Source organism: Procambarus clarkii, chromosome 1 (genome assembly GCF_040958095.1).
Source record: "Procambarus clarkii isolate CNS0578487 chromosome 1, FALCON_Pclarkii_2.0, whole genome shotgun sequence".
NCBI lineage: Eukaryota > Metazoa > Arthropoda > Malacostraca > Decapoda > Cambaridae > Procambarus > Procambarus clarkii.
Window position 1 is genome coordinate 30,958,283 of NC_091150.1, and position 20,600 is coordinate 30,978,882.

At 41.4% G+C, this 20,600-nt stretch overlaps 1 protein-coding gene across 1 annotated transcript in view; it reads left to right on the forward strand.

Moving 5' to 3' along the window:
- The first annotated feature begins 13,888 nt into the window (after positions 1-13,888).
- LOC123763058 (uncharacterized) overlaps positions 13,889-20,600 on the forward strand; it is a 307,648-nt gene continuing 300,936 nt past the window's right edge. Inside the window, exon 1 of the mRNA XM_045750117.2 lies at positions 13,889-14,214. Coding sequence (XP_045606073.2) covers positions 14,136-14,214 — 79 coding nt within the window. The 5' untranslated portion in view covers positions 13,889-14,135. The remainder of the gene's footprint in view (positions 14,215-20,600) is intronic.

Here is a 20,600-nt window from a genome sequence, read left to right on the forward strand (position 1 = left end):
CCTGGTGAGACCCGTACTGGTGACTGGTCCTATGAAACCGTATTCAAACGTCTCGTCTGGCAAAGTAAATTGAATTTCATACCGCAGTGAAGTAAAGGATCACTTGATAGTCTATCGACTATCAAGTGATGTCACAGTAAGTGATGTGACGTCATAGGGTTGTCACAGTAGGTGCTGTGATGTCATAAGGATGTCACAGTAAGTGATGTGACGTCATAGGGATGTCACAGTAAATATTAACGGCGAAATTTGACGTGGAAATTACGTAGGTGTTAGGTTGTTCTCGTAGCCTAATAACTACTTCAGAATACTTCTCAAGTTTAATGCTATACCCAAAATAGACTCCAGTTTTAGTGAGAGCTGAGAAGAGATTAATAAACGATTAATTATATAAGCCGAGATTTGTACAAAAAAAATAACAGCACTTAATAATTACTTTTGCTCTCAAAAGATATTTGCTAACTTGAAAAATAGTGGAAAAAGCGTTCTCCATGTTTTTAACAATTCTGTTACATCAATTATTTAACCACTTGGACTGGTCGGTATAGTGACAGCCTCGGTTTTTTTTTGCAGTTCGACGCTCGATTCCCGATGGTCCAATTGGTTGATTACTGTTCCCACCGTCCTATCATCGAACCTTGTTCTTATATTCCTTCTGTATACTATACAGCCGTACTGGCTTACTGCTTTCCCTTATAATTAATTTATCTCTGGGGTTGTCTCCGTAGCATGGAAGGTCACTACCGTAGTGCTCATTCTTAGAATGTGGAGATGGATCTTTGCTTCCAATGGTCATTTAATTTCCTTAAAATCACTTATGGGGAAAACTATGTGGAATAATAATTAATATTTCAATAAATTTGATTTTAAATTTTAAAACATAATTTAATAAATGGCTCACTTCACAAATTTACCTGTCACCCACTTGCACGCCCACCCACCTGCACGCCCACGGTCACCCACCTGCACGCCCACGGTCACCCACCTGCACGCCCACGGACACCCACCTGCACGCCCCGGCCACCCACCTCCCTCCCCACCCCCCCCCCCCCCCCAGTAATGGCAGGAAGACACTATCAGTAATGATAATCTGCCTTATAGCATTTGAGAAAATACATTTCTCGAGTCTATAAAATTACATCAAGAGCAAGCGAAGAAGAGAAATTTTTAATAGGAGGAAACGGTGAGGGAAAGTGTGGCGGGAAGCGTGGTGCCTCTGGTGGCGATCTGGTGATCCCAGTATACTAGTGGAGAGAATATGTGCCTCGGGTCTACCTCACCTAGTTGTGCATGCGGGGGTTGAGCTTCGGCTCTTTGGTCCCGCCTCTCAACTGGTGCAATCAATCAAGTTGGGCGGAGGGATGTCCAATGCTGTGTATTCTGAGCCACCAGCAAGGATCACGCTACGCCGCTGGACCAGTGACAAGCTGCTGGCGTGGGACAATACTTGCGTAGCCGCCGGCTTCCTGTCCCCGTCTAATTAAGCCAGTAGAGAGACCGTGACCCAATCAAGTAAATTCAGGTAAATTTAAGCACATACCCATGATGACAACTACAGTTCCTTCGCTACTGCCACTCAGGAAAACAAGTTCAACAAGTACAGAGAAGCAGACCACAGAGACAACTTTGTCTCTTTCGAATCCGGGAAACATTGGGTCCCAGGCACATCGGAGCATGAAGAGACTCAAGGGCAGCCAGCTGCCTTTTCCAGTTCTTTGGGAATGAGGACCTCGTACATTCTTACGAGGACCTCGTACATTTTTACGAGGACTTCGTACATTCTTACGAGGACCTCATTTGAAGGCCTCGTAAGAATCTATGGCTTTTGAAGGGTATTCGTCTTACTCATTGTTGTGACCAATTAATATACTTCTCAACTAATAAATTTTTAAAATCGAAACACATAACACAAAAAATGGTGATGGAATTTCCGCAGGACAGAAGCGTTAAGGCAACGTTTCCTTTTTTCCTGATGTCTCTTTTCACCTAGCAGTAAATAAGAACCCGGAAGTTAGCCAAGTGTTGAGGTTTCATCCTGGGAAAGATCAGAAGCTGGCCTGTATGGGACGTCAAAAGACCCAACAGGTTTCGTGTCCCCCCCATCTATGGGGAAACTATGAGCTGAACCCTATACCAATAATTACAAACTTTTTTTTTGTTTGCAGGGATATTCCTGCGCGGGCCCTAAGCTTCTGGCTGGCCCACTAAGTGTTGCTTGTTTCTGTTTTACTTGGGCGGAGTATGAGTATTTATGACTCGCAACAAACTGATAGCATGCATCCCACATGTTAAACAATGTGTTGAATTAAGTGTGAAACATGGAGAGCAGTTTGGGCAGACCTGGCCTGACCTTCTGCCAGATTAGCGAGGAAATTGTTGTGGCTTTGTTCCAGCGGTTTTAATTAAAAAAAGAGTTTCCAGGCTGAGCCATTAAACCTCTTGTCAAATTATTGTTGTTGGATGTTATGTTGCCATGGCTACAAAATACACACAATGTAAAGTTTTTATTAATCTATAGAAGCGAACACCGCCACTTGCTGTTATATATTTTCTAGCTTTTATATAATGTTAACATCCATAGGGACAGTTTCTTCTACAATTTATGACATTTTAACAAACGGAGTTATTATTATTATTTTTTAAATACACACAGACACAGGCAGGCACAGACACTCTTATCAACATTATATTGATAAATTTAAATGTCTGTTCCAGCTTCGAGGAAAGACGTTGGGTCAAGCCTAGTGTGTCGGATTGGGGTCGCCACAATTCAAGAGAAAACTGAACCCCACAACAATTTTGATACTACTAACTTCCGTCTGGCAAATACTCAGAAAATTAAAATTTCAAAACAAAACAAAACAACACCCGCCAAACCCCTTCTTTATGAATGAAAAACAGTTTAGACACGACTTAAACCAACCCGTCCTCGACCATTACGTCGAGGACGTCCATTAAAAGTCCATTACATCCAGCGGTCGACCCCACAGACGTATTCATAAATTTTTACATGTTGTTCATTCAAAAGAAGGAATTTTATGAAATGTAATTTAATATTATAATATATTAGCATATTGTGCATATATTTAGGCATAGGTTAGGTTACGTTAGGTGTTTAGGTTCTGTTGGCGATTATTTGTATTTGTAGTACGTGGGTGAAGCATTTATAGCGTTGTGATTCGAACAAAAGTCGTCAGTGAAGCACTTGTTCCGGAAGTGTTCGAACGTCAGCAGTTGTGAGTCGTGTGTAAACCGTTTTTCATTCATAAACAAAGGGTTTGGCGGGTGCATGGAATCACTTTTCGATCTTTGTTTGGAGGACGGGCTGGTTTACAGCGTTGTGGTTCGAACAAAAGTCGTCAGTGAAGCACTTGTTCCGGAAGTGTTCGAACGAAATCAGTTGTGAGTCGTGTAAACCGTTTTTAATTCGTAAACAGTGGGTTTGGCGGGTGCATGGAATCACTTTTGGGCCTTTGTTTGGAGGACGGGCTGCCCCCATACTCGCAAGCCATTTTGATGTCCATTAGTGTTTTATTGCTTCGGCGACCAGTGTGTGTTGGTGTTATGGGGTGTAGGGGCGCTTCATCACCGGTGAAAAATGGAAAGTTTAATTGGGCAGCGGCACCCATTGTTTACAGAACTGTTGGTGATTGTGTTCGTGCTTCACTTACTAGTGAAGTGAGGTGTATAATGGTAGCTGGTGTAGTGAGGTGTATAGTGGTAGCTGGTGTAGTGAGGTGTATAGTGGTAGCTGGTGTAGTGAGGTGTATAGTGGTAGCTGGTGTAGTGAGGTGTATAATGGTAGCTGGTGTAGTGAGGTGTACAGTGGTAGCTGGTGTAGTGAGGTGTATAATGGTAGCTGGTGTAGTGAGGTGTATAATGGTAGCTGGTGTAGTGAGTTGTATAATGGTAGCTGGTGTAGTGAGGTGTATAATGGTAGCTGGTGTAGCGAGGTGTATAGTGGTAGCTGGTGTAGCGAGGTGTATAATGGTAGCTGGTGTAGTGAGGTGTATAATGGTAGCTGGTGTAGTGAGGTGTATAATGGTAGCTGGTGTAGTGAGGTGTATAATGGTAGCTGGTGTAGTGAGGTGTATAATGGTGCTGGTGTAGTGAGGTGTATAATGGTAGCTGGTGTAGTGAGGTGTATAATGGTAGCTGGTGTAGTGAGGTGTATAATGGTAGCTGGTGTAGTGAGGTGTATAATGGTAGCTGGTGTAGTGAGGTGTATAATGGTAGCTGGTGTAGTGAGGTGTATAATGGTAGCTGGTGTAGCGAGGTGTATAATGGTGCTGGTGTAGTGAGGGTGAGAGACAATTGAGAGGAATGCTGTGATCACAGAGACAAACGCCACAATCAACAACGCTGCTCATGGACCTCGCCATACTGGAGTGAGTTGGCCTATCCTTGTTGTTTTAGATTCAGCTACTTAGAACAAGTTCCAAAGTAGCACGGGTTATGGTGAGCCCGTAGTGGACTTACCTGGCACAGTAGCGGGGCTGTCACCTATCCTTCACCACCTCACCATTTAAGCAACACGTTTACTTCACCACCTCACCATAAGTCCTACATTGGCTTCATCTGACCATAAGAACCACGTTGGCTTCAATTCACAATCAGCACCACGTTGGCTTCACCTGACCATAAGCACCACGTTGGCTTCACCTCACCATAATCACGGCGTTGGGTTGACGACTGTCGCCGAAGTACAGCTGCACGAGTCCATAGCCAATTCATCGTTTGAACAGTATCATACCAGTTTTGAAAGCCCGATTACAAACAATAACTATGTCAGCCGTTCAATTGATTTTTTTTATTGTGTCTATAATAAGTAAATGTAAATTAAAGACCACTGCAGCATTACCCAAACAGTACACACTTAGGACTTGTTAAAAAGCGTCAGTGAGGTTAAAAAAGTCGCCAGTGAGGCACAATAGGCTTCGTGAGTCCCTAGTCCCTAGCGTTGGGGGCGCTAACCCGATATTCCAGGTATTCAGTCTACCGGAAGTAGGATTAGTGTTTCATCTAACACAAATATACGGTTTCTAACCGAGTGTGTCTTATGGGACACATTGTTAAAATGTATGTGTCGTTCTTGCCGTATGTTTTAACAAAACACAAATGTTGTCTAAGGCAATGTATGTTATAGGCAGCCTAACACGTGTGAGGATGTCTAGTTATTCATGTGCAGACGATGAGTCACAATAACGTGGCTGAAGTATGTTGACCAGACCACACACTAGAAAGTGAAGGGACAATAAGCGAGAATTATACGTCGAAGAAAATCAAATCCCAGGTATACCAACACTTGTCACTCAATAAATTGCCATCCAAACTTCCATGGAAACTACTAAATATTAAGACTACTCAATACCTCGGTCGATAGAGATTTGGCCTCACACACGCGGGGTCCACGGTTCGAGTCTCCTAGAGCCCAGGAGAATGGAATTTGTCACTCAATCCTTTGTTACAACGCTCATCCGTCAGCACTCGTGGTTCCAGTTTAAGAGTCTCCGAGATCACTGGTATAGGCTTCTGAACCCCGACAATATCCTCTGGAATGTCTTGGATAAGCCGATCATCACAACGGATTCCAATATAAATGTTCATTTTTTAATCATCTCCTCATACGGAAGTTTTCCTTTATCTATAATGTCCTTATCTGGTGCAGCTTATGAGTTGTTTAGCCACGCGACACCAACACAAAGGTGGGTAGAAATAGCCTAAGCTACTCTATCCCTTTGAGATGTATTTCTTTCTTATCTCAATAAACATACTTGAACTTGAACTTGAACCAGCACAACACATAACACTCTGGCTGCTTGTTCCCCGACACAAGGAATTATTATTATTATTATTATTATTAGTAGTAGTAGTAGTAGTATAATTATAACGTTTGATACTCCATTGTCGCGGTTGCAGGATATTTCATCGTTCATCGTTGTTCACGGTGTGGAATTGCTTTTTTAAGGCAGTTACATGATAGTACCAAGGAGAAAATTAAACTAGTATACGTTTGACTGTTTAGCACTTGGAAAGGATATAATGACTGAGAGCTGGGATGTGAGGGGGGGGGGATGAAGGAAGGGTGCCCAGCAGCTTGAATCATTGGGGATTGAGCTCGGACGAGCAAGAAGCGAGGCCGGTGCTGTAACGATCAGTTCAAGTGGATGGACTGTTCAGTTACCAATTAACAGCTTAAATCATTTATAAACCGTTGAGACTTTTGGCTTAAGCTAAATCTGGTATGGCTTTCCCTCTGAATTAGTTGTTTGAAATAGTACATCTGTAATCGCCAGACTTTTATTCCTCTAAATATCAATAAATTACTATCTGTGGCATGTGAAAATGTACAACATCAACAATAAAAGTATGGCTGTCAAATTGAAAATATGAAGCTTCGATTTTTTATATATAGTCAAGTGAGTCAGAGAGATAAAAGAACGCTCATCAGTTTGTTGCCGACTGGCTGATGAACGGGCGCAAATGATTTTATATATTCTGGTAATTCATCCCATTGGTCTTTGGATGTTGCTTTGATGTGTCACCTCTGGCCATACTCCACCGACACGCCCACAATTTCCTGCAACTAATATTATTATTTAAACAATTTTAACAGCCTATTATTATTATTACCCCAAATAATTTTATTTGGTTCGACTATTGAAATAAATAACTACTGTTACGAAAATTTAGTAGCCAATTAATATTGTTAAAATTTATCTTGTTTGAAATAAATGATTATTATTGGTAATGTTATTTTTATAATATATATATATATTGAAATATATTACTTCAGTAACATTAATGAACGCTTTGAAAGCCTTATTCGTTTATTGTATAATGTTTGGTACAAATTAGACTGTTCTGTGATCCAATACTCAAAAAATAGTTTCACCTAAAATCCACCAGAAAAATGGAATATCGTAGCGCATGTATCAGCGCCTGGTGCAGGGAATATGACTCGGTATACAGTGATAGGGGAGTGCCAGGGGGTGATGTAGGAGTGAATGGCAGAGTCAACTCTTCCCTCCCTCCCTCAACTTTCTTGCTACACTCAACTCTTCTCCTTTCCTCCCTGGTCCTTTCATCGTTCCCTGCCTGCCACCCTCAACGCACCTCTCTGCCTTCTTCACCACTGATTTACACAGGGGGAGCTCCTGGCCGGTGAACCCTGCCCTCCCGCCGGCGACCTGCACATCCGCTCACTCCGATTAATGTCGCTTTTTTCAACATAATGTTGTCAGGCTCGTAGCCTTTTAGCCTTTCTTTAATAAGCGGTTTTTCTTTTGTTTCGCCCAAGGGAAAGCTTTTATGCTGAATAATCACTTCCGGGGCAGGTATATGTGTAATTCTGGCTAGGAGTAACAACGCCGTCTCCTGGCATTCGTTGGAAGTCAGTTTAGTTGATTTATTATGCTCCCCATACCAATCCTGTGAAAGGTAGTGGTTACCATACCCATCCTACATTCGGTAATGGATTCCATACCCATCCTGAGAGTAATAGTGAATAGTGCTCATCCTGTGAAAGTGGTTTCCATACCCATTCTCGACTTACAGGTAATGTAGATTTCGTACCCATCCTGAGAGTAATAGTGAATAGTGCTCATCCTGTGAAAGTGGTCTCCATACCCATTCTCGACTTACAGGTAATGTAGATTTCGTACCCATCCTGAGAGTAGTAATGAACCCATGCCAATTCTATGAATGGTAGTGGGCCCCATACCCATCCTCTTACGGAAGTGGAAAGGATTACACAATGCAGTCAGGAGGTGAGCTCCAATAGTGATTCAACTAAACGATTTACGCGTGTGCTGTATTAGTTACATGTTTAATTACCTCAAACGTGTGATAAACGTAACAATACATTACGGCACATAGTCATGAGATGAGCAGGCAAGAGACTTGCATGAAATGTGGGCATTACCTGTAATGGGCAATGGGCTATTTGACTAGGCTCTCGCGGGACATCACCTGATTCTAGATAGTTCTTTTTTTGTTGCATATTTATATAAATGTATTATAACCCCTCTGTTTGTTGTTGAGGAGCCTAACGTCAGAAAGTCCAGACCACACCTCAGGTGCGACAGTGTGCTTAATGAGTCTCAAGTGAACAATGTTATGTCCAATCCGACTACATTTCGGGAGACTGAAGGGTGAAGAGAAATGAGACATCATGTGAGGAAATGCGAGCTTCACCAGTTGTATTGTGGAGTTGATGTCATCACCGCGAGGAACTCCAAGATGGTAAGGAGCTCCACAACACAGAGTAAGTGAAGGAAGCATCTAGCAAGTCATAATCAAAGAAGAATTCATAGAATCGCGGGGCTCAAGGAACCCCACAGCTGGCGCTCGAGGTAAATTCCTTCATATGTGTGGACTAGGCTATTTAAGTCACGTTATTGTGAGTTATTCTGTGCAAATGCCTTCAATATGCAGGAGAGAGGCTACATTACGGCGGGAACAAGCAAATCGTTCACAAGACGGTTCAGCGAAGCTCGTTTTGGAACGTTTTGTTCCGAGTAGCTGAATCTAAAACAACAACAACAATGTTTAATTAGGATGTATTTGCATAGGATAGACTGTGTTAGATTCGGTTGGACTAGGCTAGGTGAAGTTGGATAAGGTTAGGTAAGTTTTAATATCCATTGGCCACCCGTCCTGAGTATGATGTGAGGCATCACATCATACATTCAGTGTATCACCAGTCTTATACACTCTGAGGAATGTTGAACTGGCTGTACTAGTATGCTAATATTTTATTGTCCAATAAGTGGCAATACTCCTTCGTCTTTGCAACACAAATTGGATTTTTTTTCTTGTGTATAATAATGTAAGGATTCAATGAATTTGTGATAAAGATTTTATCATATCTTTACACTCGTTTAGATAGTGAATTAATGATAATAATTTGGGGATATACGCCAGAGTGAAGACTGGTGGAAAATTATTAGTTTGGTGTCAATCAAGAATAAGCAAAATTATTTTTCATTAGTGTTGAAAGTGTTGTGAGTGAAAGTGTTGGGCATCACTATAGGTATTTAGATTAGAGTATACACAGTGAATTTGAATGTTTTTTTCTTCATATGAAGAAGTGTTTTGAATGTTATCTGTATATATGCTGATTAGTTAATGTTTATATATAAGAACATAAGAATAAAGGTAACTGAAGAAGGCCTTTTGGCCCATACGAGTCAGCTCCTATTTATAACCACCCAATCCCAATCCCAAGAATATTCATAATATACATAAGATATAATTTATCGTTATAAAGATAAAAATAATAACAACCCTTTATAATTCAACGCTGTGTGTTAGAAATACCAGAATGGAAACAACCCAATGATTAGAGAATATATAATATATATTGTTACACAACACATGTGAAGCGATGTGCGAGGAATTGTACTGATGTATTAGACTCGTTCTTAACCTGATTTCGCTATCCAGAGAACATTCGGTTAACATTGACGACACGTGGCGCTCCCAATGGGCAGGAGCATGATTATTATTATTAGCATCTTTATTGACAACATTTAATTAAAATTTTGCTTAATCTGAGGCATTCAATATAAATAAAATTGTTCTTCATTCTTTAAAATGGACAAGCAAATATTGGATAAATTGTTAGGATGTCGTCCAGTACACCTGATTCAATGAAATAGTTACACAGTTGGTGGTACAATAGGAGGGATAGAGTAACTTAATCGTATACGAAAGTTTTAATGTACGTTTAATCAACATGGGATCAACAGTGTATCTGCGTTTCGAGCGTGTGAACAAAATAATGTTATCGGAGACATCATCTTTTTTTTTCTTTTCCCCAGGGCTCTTGGGGAAAATTGCCTTGATCTACTTGCTTTCTCTGGAATACGGGTGGTATTTCAGTTTGTTAACATCTAGATACCCAATTATTATTGAACGAACAGGGATGAAGAGTTAAGGACTGGGGCCCAGTCAATCTTCCCTAGCTAGGGTTCGTAACCCGGATGAAATCGCTGGTGAGTTTATTATTATTATTATTATTATTATTATTATTATTATTATTTTCTACCACAGACGTGGCCACACATTTACAATGCTAACCAGAATATATACATTTTCTTCTGTCCTCCATGGACAGGGTGAGAGATTTGTCTTACATATAGTTCAGGGATTTATTGAGGTGCGGGGCGAGCAGACTACCACTACGCCATCTACGGGCTCACCATAGCCCGTACTACTTGGAACTTTTGTTCCCAGTAGCTGAATCTTAAACAACAAAACAGCCATCACGGATCAGCCCAGAATCTGAAAATTACTTGTGAAATGCAATAGTTTTATGCACCTGAAATAATTATACTCACTAACGTTCATTGATATGATGCCGACCCTGCAGTTCTCTCCATGTTCCTCCTCAGGCCGACTCTGAACAAAACCCACGACACCCAACTCCTTAAACTCTCAAATGGTTGAGTTTATCGTAAAATGCACAAGGCTTTTAGTCCCTGGAGACTCTAAGTGCTCAGTCGAAGTTCCCTAATGCGAGGCGGTCCCACCGAAGTATCCACCAACTGCGGTCGTGATGGCTTCCTGTAGTTACAGTTGAGGGTTGCAGCTTTGTGTTCATTCAAGCAAGTCTCACATCAGACTTCGTCGGCGTCATCCTTGTTCAGTGGGAAGAAAGGGAGAAGTTCCCGTCTGACTGAGCCGATGTAGAGCTTTTATTGAAACAATGTCCACAACCTCAGTTCCTGGCATCACATACCAGGGGTGTTCAACAACGCTCTCCTAACTATAATCAATCTATCCAACTTCTTAACTACCTTCCAAACTTTACCTCCTCGCACCTCTCAAGCCAACAATTGTAAATCACAAAAATTGAAAGTTGAGCCAAGACTTGTGAGTTTGCAGAGAAATCTTGAAAATCAGGAATCTAGAGCACTTTCCTCTCTGTATATTTGTTTAGAAGATTATCCACTATGTATATACCGAGGATATTATCCACTGCACATATTATAGGAGTTAAGAAAGTGTGATAATTAGCTGAAGGCAAATCAACGTCGAGCTAGTTAATATTGTTTTAACTGTAATATATTTTATTTTTAAATGCTTCTGAACCTTGCAAAATATATTTTCGTTTATCTAAAAATTATCACTATTCACCCCGGCCTCTCCAGCTTCACAACGTCACTAAACTGATGTATTAAATTGCTCGAACCTAACCTAACCGAGTCCCCAAGAATAGAAAACGGGACATTACGTCAATTTTGAGAGCCGCTATGATTTTTAGCACATCAGATTTTGGCCTTAGGGGATTTATACGTCAAAATGCGAAAAAACGTGTTGTTGAGTAGCCTAACGCTGGCGACTAAGGAAAATCTAACCCAGCTCTAGTATGATGGGGATCGCCAGTGTGTGGTGGTCGACCAGCTGCGCATCCACCCATCTGAACTGGTCGGTAGAGCGGCGACGCGATCATGCTTCTTGCAGGTCAGCGTTCGATCCCAAATGGTTAAATTGATTGGACACTTTTTCTTTACTCCACATATCCTCATATTTCTCACATGTGTTGCTACACAGTCATATTGTCTTAGCACAGTCTCTTCATAATTACCTTATCCTACCTGTAGCACAGTAGTCTACGTCCTCTGCTCACTCTCAAGGGACCCGGGTTCAGTTCCTTTCATGTGTTGCTCCTATTCACCTAGGAGTTAAATAGATATCCTGGAGTTAGGCAACCGTTGCGGGTTGCATCCTGGGGAGTGGGGGGGAAACTCGATAACCCTAAGCACAGGTTTCGTGTGCCCGCGGAGGGGAAATAATCAAACACACAGTTAGCAATTACCAGTGCCTCCCCTGGCAGGGAACGCGGCCTCACAGGGCAGGCGGCTGGCAGTGAAGGCTAGGCGCTTTTTCAGGCCTCAGATGCGTCTCTCCATTCTGATAAATTATAGTAATTTTGAGGACGACTTGACTCTTGAATAGGTTAAACAGCTGCATAGATACGAAGTGACAACAACAAAAATAAGGTTAATCAGTCAACTTTTATTTCAACTAGTTTACATGCGTGATGGTATTTTGGGGGGAATTTGTAAACAATATCTATATCTATGAATGGAAACGTCTATCTGTCTATTCGAGGTTGGAGGTCAGACGCTTGGGATAGCTTCAATTTTCCTAGTAATTGCTGCTGGTTATGTGCCCAACATGGGTGGGTCGCTATTGATGTCAAAGAAAAGAGTGACAAGTGACAATATGACCCCCACAAAAATCTCCCAATACTCAATTTGACTTTGAATAAGTATTATTTTTCTGACAGGGTCAGTCAGACCAAGAAGGAATGATACACGAATTTCCGTAAGTACTTTCGTATTTAATAATACATCTTCAAAAGGCTCCTTCTTCCTTCCACTACTATTGGCGCGACTACCACAATTGCCAACAACAATCATCACCAGGCAGAGCCGCCCCTCACAACCACCACTGTGCTCCAGCGAGGCTTCTTCACCACTCATGAAAATGGGAGCAATTTGTGCCAGGCGGAAATATTTAGGGATAACGTAGCTCATGGCGAGAGCTCGTCTGAGCTCCTTCATGTTCTATTGTTTTGACTTTCATTGCTTGTTGTTTTGACTCACGCTTACTTGTTGTTTTGACTCGCGCTTATTTGTTGTTTTGACTCACGCTTACTTGTTGTTTTGACTCGCGCTTATTTGTTGTTTTGACTCGCGCTTATTTGTTGTTTTGACTCGCGCTTATTTGTTGTTTTGACTCACGCTTACTTGTTGTCTTGACTCACGCTTATTTGTTGTTTTGACTCACGCTTACTTGTTGTTTTGACTCACGCTTACTTGTTGTCTTGACTCACGCTTACTTGTCTTGTGGATATTATTTAAGTTGTTAAGTAGCGAAGGTCGAATGTAACATTTATTTGATTATTGTGCAGTTATGAGTCCTGGTGAGTTGTGAGTATTGTGAGTCTTCTCTATCTCTCAGAGAGACAGAGATCGTTCAGTAGGAGAGAGAGAGAGAGAGAGAGAGAGAGAGAGAGAGAGAGAGAGAGAGAGAGAGAGAGAGAGAGAGAGACAGAGACAGAGAGAGAGACAGAGAGAGAGACAGAGACAGAGACAGAGACAGAGACAGAGAGAGAGACAGAGAGAGAGACAGAGAGAGACACAGAGAGAGAGACAGAGAGAGAGACAGAGAGAGAGAGACAGAGAGAGAGAGACAGAGAGACAGAGAGAGAGACAGAGAGAGGGAGAGAAACAGAGAGACAGAGAGAGAGAGAGTCTGAGACAGACATCGCTGGCTAGTCCATCTTGTAGTATACTGTATATAAATATCCGCTGTGCAGAAAAAATAGTATATAAACCAAAGTCAATATAAAACTGAGTGGCAAAGATTACGATTTTAAGCAGTAGTAGAATACAAACTTCGAATTGTGTACACACTCCACGTGGGAAGGTCCAGGCGGCAGAGAGCGTTTTGTAGTTTCCCTTTCCTTTGGCTTCCTCATCATTGCCAAACAACAGTCAGCTGTCAAATTACAATTTCACTTTGAATTGTGCATTATAATAAGCTAAGCTTTTATCGTATATACCGTTTCAATATTAAATAAAAACTTGCACAATACCAACCTAACACAAATATCGTTCCCACGTTCAATACATCGCAAATGAATTGATTTATCCAAATTTATATCAGTTCTTTCTCAGCTCCTGAACTTTCTCACCAATGATTTGTTTGGTCGGAAAAGAATTACGTCACATGGTTAGTCCGAGATTCGGAGCGGCGAAGTCCCGCTTGATCCGCTGGACGAGAGACGATACCTGGAAACTCGTCTCGGACTGACCTGGAAAGTCGGCGGTACGTTTGAGAGACGTGTGGCGGCGGCAGCCGTCAGTGTACCTTGGGACGGTGTGAGGGGAGGAGTGCGCGTTCATGCCGTCGTCCTCACCTAGTGAAATTGTTGATATAGCAGCGAGGTGCAATAAATACACCAAAAATACATCCCCTTCTTACAGGTGTATATTCATGGACGTCTAGACTTCTACTATGTCTATCAACGCTAACTGTAACAATAGATTTTATTAGTATTGGAGAAAGTGCAGGGATATTAACAGTGCAGTTGTGAGAGACTTGTTTAGTGCTTCAACATGCGGCGATTGTGGTCCGGATCGCTGCTGCTGTTGTGGTTGGCGTGGTGTTCTCCAGCTCCCGCATCGTCACAGACAGGTGGGTCTTCTTAATCCCCACCTTTGCTCTGTATTTTGATTTGTTTGTAGGTAACCGAAGGACTTCATGCAAACAATAAAAACTTTTATTTTTCCCTGAACAAACAATAAGAAACGAGAAGTGAGCGTAAGAAGCATTAAATAACTTTCTATAGGACTGACATTTGTAAATTAAGTAGGCCTATAAACCTTAGACTTATTAAAATTGTACATCAATACTGAAATTATCAGTAATCACAAATTTACGAACATTTTCAGGTATATCAGTAGTGGAAATATTTGAGTAATTTATGAAGTTGCAATAACCAACGTTACAACAGCCTAGGCCTATAGACACAGCCTTAAATACAAATAAAACTTACAAGCCTGGACGCAGTAATATCAGGGCATGAAACGAGCAGAAGTGCAGCACAAACTCTGCCCTATTTCTACGGACTACGAACTACGGACACTACCCTTGTCATGCTGTTCATCAGTGTTTTCTTTTGTACAACATTGTCATCGTGAATGAATAAACAATATATGTGAAGAAAGAAGAAACTGTAAGAAACAAGACGGAGCGGGAGAGAGTGACTGAAGAAGCACTTTCTCCTGGTTAAGAAACAGTGTCAGTGCGCGTGCGTGCTGAGCAGAGGTCAGGCGCTCCATGCACTCTACTCTACTCTATAAATACTGAAAACAACAATGTTTACCACTTACCTCTACCGCACGAGTCGTCGGCCTGGAGTAATTTGGCGGTTAATAATTACCTGAAATTCTCGCCCCCCCTTGTGTTAATATTATGGAAATGTGAATTGATTTCCATAATTTGCGCGAGCGGCCATCACCCGGGTGGCGGATTTAATGTTCGAGGTTTGGTCGGCAGAGTGGCTCACGGTGTTGACAATATTTATAGGGGATTTTTATCAGAGGGAATCACGGACACTACCACGGGTGAGGGGGAACTACGGATACTACCACGGGTGAGGGGAACTACGGAGACTACCACGGGTGAGGGGAACTACGGGCACTACCACGGGTGAGGGGAACTACGACACTACCACGGGTGAGGGGAACTACGGACACTACCACGGGTGAGGGGAACTACGGACACTACCACGGGTGAGGGGAACTACGGACACTACCACGGGTGAGGGGAACTACGGGCACTACCACGGGTGAGGGGAACTACGGGCACTACCACGGGTGAGGGGAACTACGGACACTACCACGGGTGAGGGGAACTACGACACTACCACGGGTGAGGGGAACTACTGACACTACCACGGGTGAGGGGAACTACGGGCACTACCACGGGTGAGGGGAACTACGGACACTACCACAGGTGAGGGGAACTACGGATACTACCACAGGTGAGGGGAACTACGGACACTACCACAGGTGAGGGGAACTACGGACACTACCACAGGTGAGGGGAACTAAGGACATTACCACAGGTGAGGGGAACTACGTTCACTACCACAGGTGAGGGGAACTTCGGACACTACCAAAAGGGAGGAAATCGCGGACACTATAGATGCTAGACAGTCACATACGTTAACTTATATGCAAGGGGGAAATAGTAGTTGGTTTAAAGTCGTCAAATATATGAAATATTACCAGATTCAATATATAAATCTGCAAGAGATAACTTGACCCGCCACAAGCTGAGCCGGATCAGCCACTTTGTGATGTATATTTGAACTTCCTGCAATGATTTCTGAATGCTGAGCGCTCACCAAGAAAGCCTGGCCACTGGCCAAGTCCGCGAGAATACGGCCACAAATAAACGCGTCCCAGAACCAGGTCATAGAAACTGAACACCCAAATGAGCCAAAGACACCCCATAAAATTTACAATGTGAAGGTCGTCTCGCCCGTCCTAATAAACATAACCAAATGCTCGTTTATCCGGCAGCCTTTTTCCTCTTTATGGAATAAGAAATACTTTACACATGACTCGCAACGGATTATGTTCGAACTTCTCTCGAACAGTACTCCGCTAATTTTTCTCTACTCGAAATAAACATCTCTAAATGCCCGCCCGTCCTCAAACAAAGGCCAAATGCTAGTTAATCCTGCCGCCAAACCACGTTTATGAATGAAAAACGGTTTAGACACAACCCGTCCTCAAGTCCATTCTACCTAGCGGTTGACCCCAAAGACGCATTCATCAATTTTAACATGCTGTTCATCCAAAACAGAACGTTTCTTCAGAACATTACATCCCAGCCCGTCCTCCAAACAAAGACCCAAAAGAGATTCCATGCACCCGCCAAAGTCCCTTGTTTATGATTGAAAAACGGTTTACACACGACTCACAACTATTGACGTTCGAACACTTCCGGAACAAGTGCTTCACTGACGAATTTTGTTGGAAAAACAATGCTGTAAATGCTTCACCCACGTACTACAAATAATCGCCAATAGAACCTAAACTCCTAACCTAACCTAACCTAACCTATGCCTATATATGCACAATATGCTAATATATTATAATATTAATTTATATTTGAGAAATTTCCCGTTTTGAATGAACAACATGTAAAAAATTATGAATGCGTCTGTGGGGTCGACCTCTGGATGTAATGGACCTGAGTCGAGAACGGGTTGCTTTGTTTAGAGGACGGGCTGTATATAGTGAGCCCGGAATTGAGTCCGGTTATTCACGATAACCTTATTACTGTGATATCTGGGTCAAAGTTTTAAATAAAAGTAGAGTTTCGTTCTTTTTGCACTGATTTAATTTTTTTGTTAAAACAAAAAAATTAACGTTATATTGATGGCGGATATAGATGCACAACAGATGCACGCCAAGATAATGTTATTAAAACAATTTTATTTGTACTGGAAGTATTGGATTGACCTACCATTAGGTAGGTCAGGTACATACAAATACAAATTGTTGAAGAATAAGGCGTATAGCGGTGAAGAATAAGGCGTAAAAGGAGGGAATTGAAATTGAATTGAAATTGAAATAAGTTTATTGAGGTAAAATACACACAAAGGGATGAGGTAGCTCAAGCTATTCTCACCCCGTAAAGGAGGGAAGAATAAGGCGGAAAAAGGGGGGAAGTACATTCCAAGATTAATTGGGTGTAGTGGGCGTGGCCTTTTGAGCAGTGTTGTCAACGTTGGCATCTTCACGTTCCAGTCTTGTTCTTAATCTCATGGTGGGTAGAGTGAATAGTTCCGTTATTTGGGTATTTATGCTGGGTTGTTCTATTTTTATGTGGATTGCTTCAAGAATTTGTAATCTTCTGATATGTCGTGTTTTGTCTATTATACAATTATTTTTATTCAACATTTCTCTTGGTAGGGTGATGTCATGGGCTTGTCGCTCAAGACATCACCCTAAGTAGAGAAATGTTGAATAAAAATACTTGCATAATAAAATCTCAGGATGTAAGAAGATTAGAAATTCTTGAAGCTATTCATATAAAAGCCGAACAACCCAAACTGCTATACATTTAACAAACTGCTATACATTTAACAAACTGCAATACATTTAACAAACTGCTATACATTTAACAAACTACTATACATTTACTGCCGCCAGTCATTTTATGACCTATGACTAAGGCAATCAAATAAACTTCATAATTCCCTCATGTTTATTTTCAGTTAATACCTTATTAAATCTCGTGCCGCGGTAAAATTAACATTTTATTTTACATTAAAGTAACATTACAATTTTTCCGCTTACAGTTATGTTGTTATCTTTATTGAACAGTGTAGAACAGTATCTTCCGTTTTCCCAGCCACAACAGACATTTCACAGTAGCAAACTTCTATCTGTTGTTGGTTCCGGGAATGAGTGTCCCCGCGGCCCGGTCTATGAGCAGGCCCCCCCTGGGTGGTGGTCTGGTCAACCAGGCTGAGTCCTCTATATTGTCTACTCATGAAAATATTTCACGCAATATAATTCATCCTATACCATCTGTACCATCATCTAGGCAAATTCCTTTATTATTATGTAAGTTCGTAAACAATTGAGGTCCCAGGACAGAGAAACAATACATTTATGCAACTCCTCATATTTCAGATCTGTATAATTGATACATAATCCCCAACACTCAGGCATTTGTGATAAGTCGGCGGATTTCCACTACCGTCTGTCACTGGGGACATATGCAAATGAACGCAATTGCATAATTAGCCACTTTAGCAGCGATTGAACTGTGAAAGTGATGTAGTGCCCTTCACTTCGTAACGCTTAGCAGGATGTACTAAGGATTAAGGCTTAGGCTAATCCCGTGCGACAGCGCTCCTTTAGAAATGACAAATATGAGAAGACTGGTGGAATTACTAGAAACACCTGTGTATATGGATAGCCCAAAACGCCCAGCAGACAGCGCGATTTGCTATTTGTTGTTTTAAAAAATAAAGTATAGCATCATCGCGCATGCGTGCTTCGCAATGGGAAGAATTATCATGTCACAATAATTTTGTTTTTATCTCTTAGTGTTTCCTAACTGCAAATTTGTTAATGTGGTATGAGTGGATAATATCTTTACGGTATATGTTCTCTCTTTTTTTAACTAGTATGATGTCAACACGCACTTGTATCAATCATTAACGATATTCAAACGTGAAATTTAAGAGTTTCACAGTTCTATTGTGTGTTATATTCCAGTCAATTAGTTTAGATATTTGTTGCTCTAACATCAGTAGGCCTGTCTAAGGCATTGCTGATTTATCATTGTGTTTGAGATACTTCCATGACACTCATTAGTGGAAACAGTTCTACAACCAAATGTATTAAATCGTATTACGTGAACATTTGAATTACAACACACTCTTATCAACTGTAGATACGTGATGTCTTGTATGGCTTGTTTGTGTATGTTACTGGAGTTAATTTATTTGTAATTTAACAGTGGCATTCAGCTGAAGTTCAAAGGCACAGGGAGTCATTAACTCTGGGTTACCAGAGTAGCCTATCCATTCTTTAACACTAGTGTCATAATGGTTGTCGGATAAGCAAATTCCTTTATTTTCTTTGTGGGGTTTTTGAGTATGTGTTCTCGCCTAGTTGTGCTTGCGGGGGTTGAGCTTTGGCTCTTTGGTCCCGCCTCTCAACTCTCAATCAACTGGTGTACAGGTTCTTGAGCCTACTGGGCTCTTATGAAATCTACATTTGAAATTGTGTATCTAGTCTGCCTCCACCACATCACTGTATAATGCATTCCATTTGTTAACTACTCTGACACTGAAAAAATTATTTCTAATGTCTCTGTGGCTCATTTAGGTACTAAATTTCCACCTGTGTCCCCTTGTTAGTGTTCCACCCGTGCGTGTGTGCGTTTGTGTGTGTGTTTTTGTGTATGTATGTTCGTAAACAATTGAGGTCCCAGGACAGAGCCTTAAGGCACTCAACTTGCAACAGTTTCCCACTCTGAATTAACTCCATGTATACTAACTCTTTGTTTCCTTTTTTATAACCATGCCTTTATCCAACTTAAGATATTATCCCCAACACCGTGAACCTCTTATCTTTTTATCATTCTTTCGTATCAAAAGCTTTGTTAAAGCCAAGCAACGGCATTAAGCAGCGTCACAATCCATTACACTATCAACTGCCTCAAATATGCTGGAATAAATGGACAGCAAATTTGTCAACCATGAATGTCCCTTAGTAAAACTATGTTGTCAATCATATATTAATCTGTGTTTTACCAGATGTAGATGATTGGCTTTTGCAGTTATTGATTCAAGCAATTTTCCCAAAACAGATGTTAAGCTAACTGGCTGATAAGTCGAAGCAAGTGATTTATCTCCTTAGAAATTTGTACCACAGTAGCAGCCCTCCACAACTCAGGACTCTGGTGATTTGTGACTGTATGTAGGGTGTCATAAGGGTGGTTTTGGTCGACCCCCATGCCCTTGTTTAAGAAAGATCGGCTTCTATTCCGAATCCCAGCGATTTCTATGAAATATGAACTTGATTCTCCATAGTGTTATAACATTTTATGGCTGGCCAGTTAGCATGAGGTGCTCGGAGCTCTGCAATTACTTTATTCACTCTCGTTTTCTCGAAGATATCCTCATAGTGTACCCAAAATTTGCCAGTGCAGGCTACCGAACATATGGCCCTGTATGACTAACCATCCTGCGAGATGAGGACTTTTAGTATCACTGCTGCCTTATTCACTCTTGTGTTCATGATATCCTCATATCGAACCCAGTCTGTCAGTGCAGACTAATTATCACATGCCTCTGTATGACTAACCATCCTGTGTGATGGGGATTTTTTAGCATCACGTAGCTAGCTTTTTGACACACTTTACTCCCCTTCATATAGTCTAGGGTAGCTGCACAAATGCAGATGTACCTAATGTATTAATAATAGAAAAAAAGGTATCGACGTTGGATCCATGTGGATAATAATGATTCTACTTCGATATCA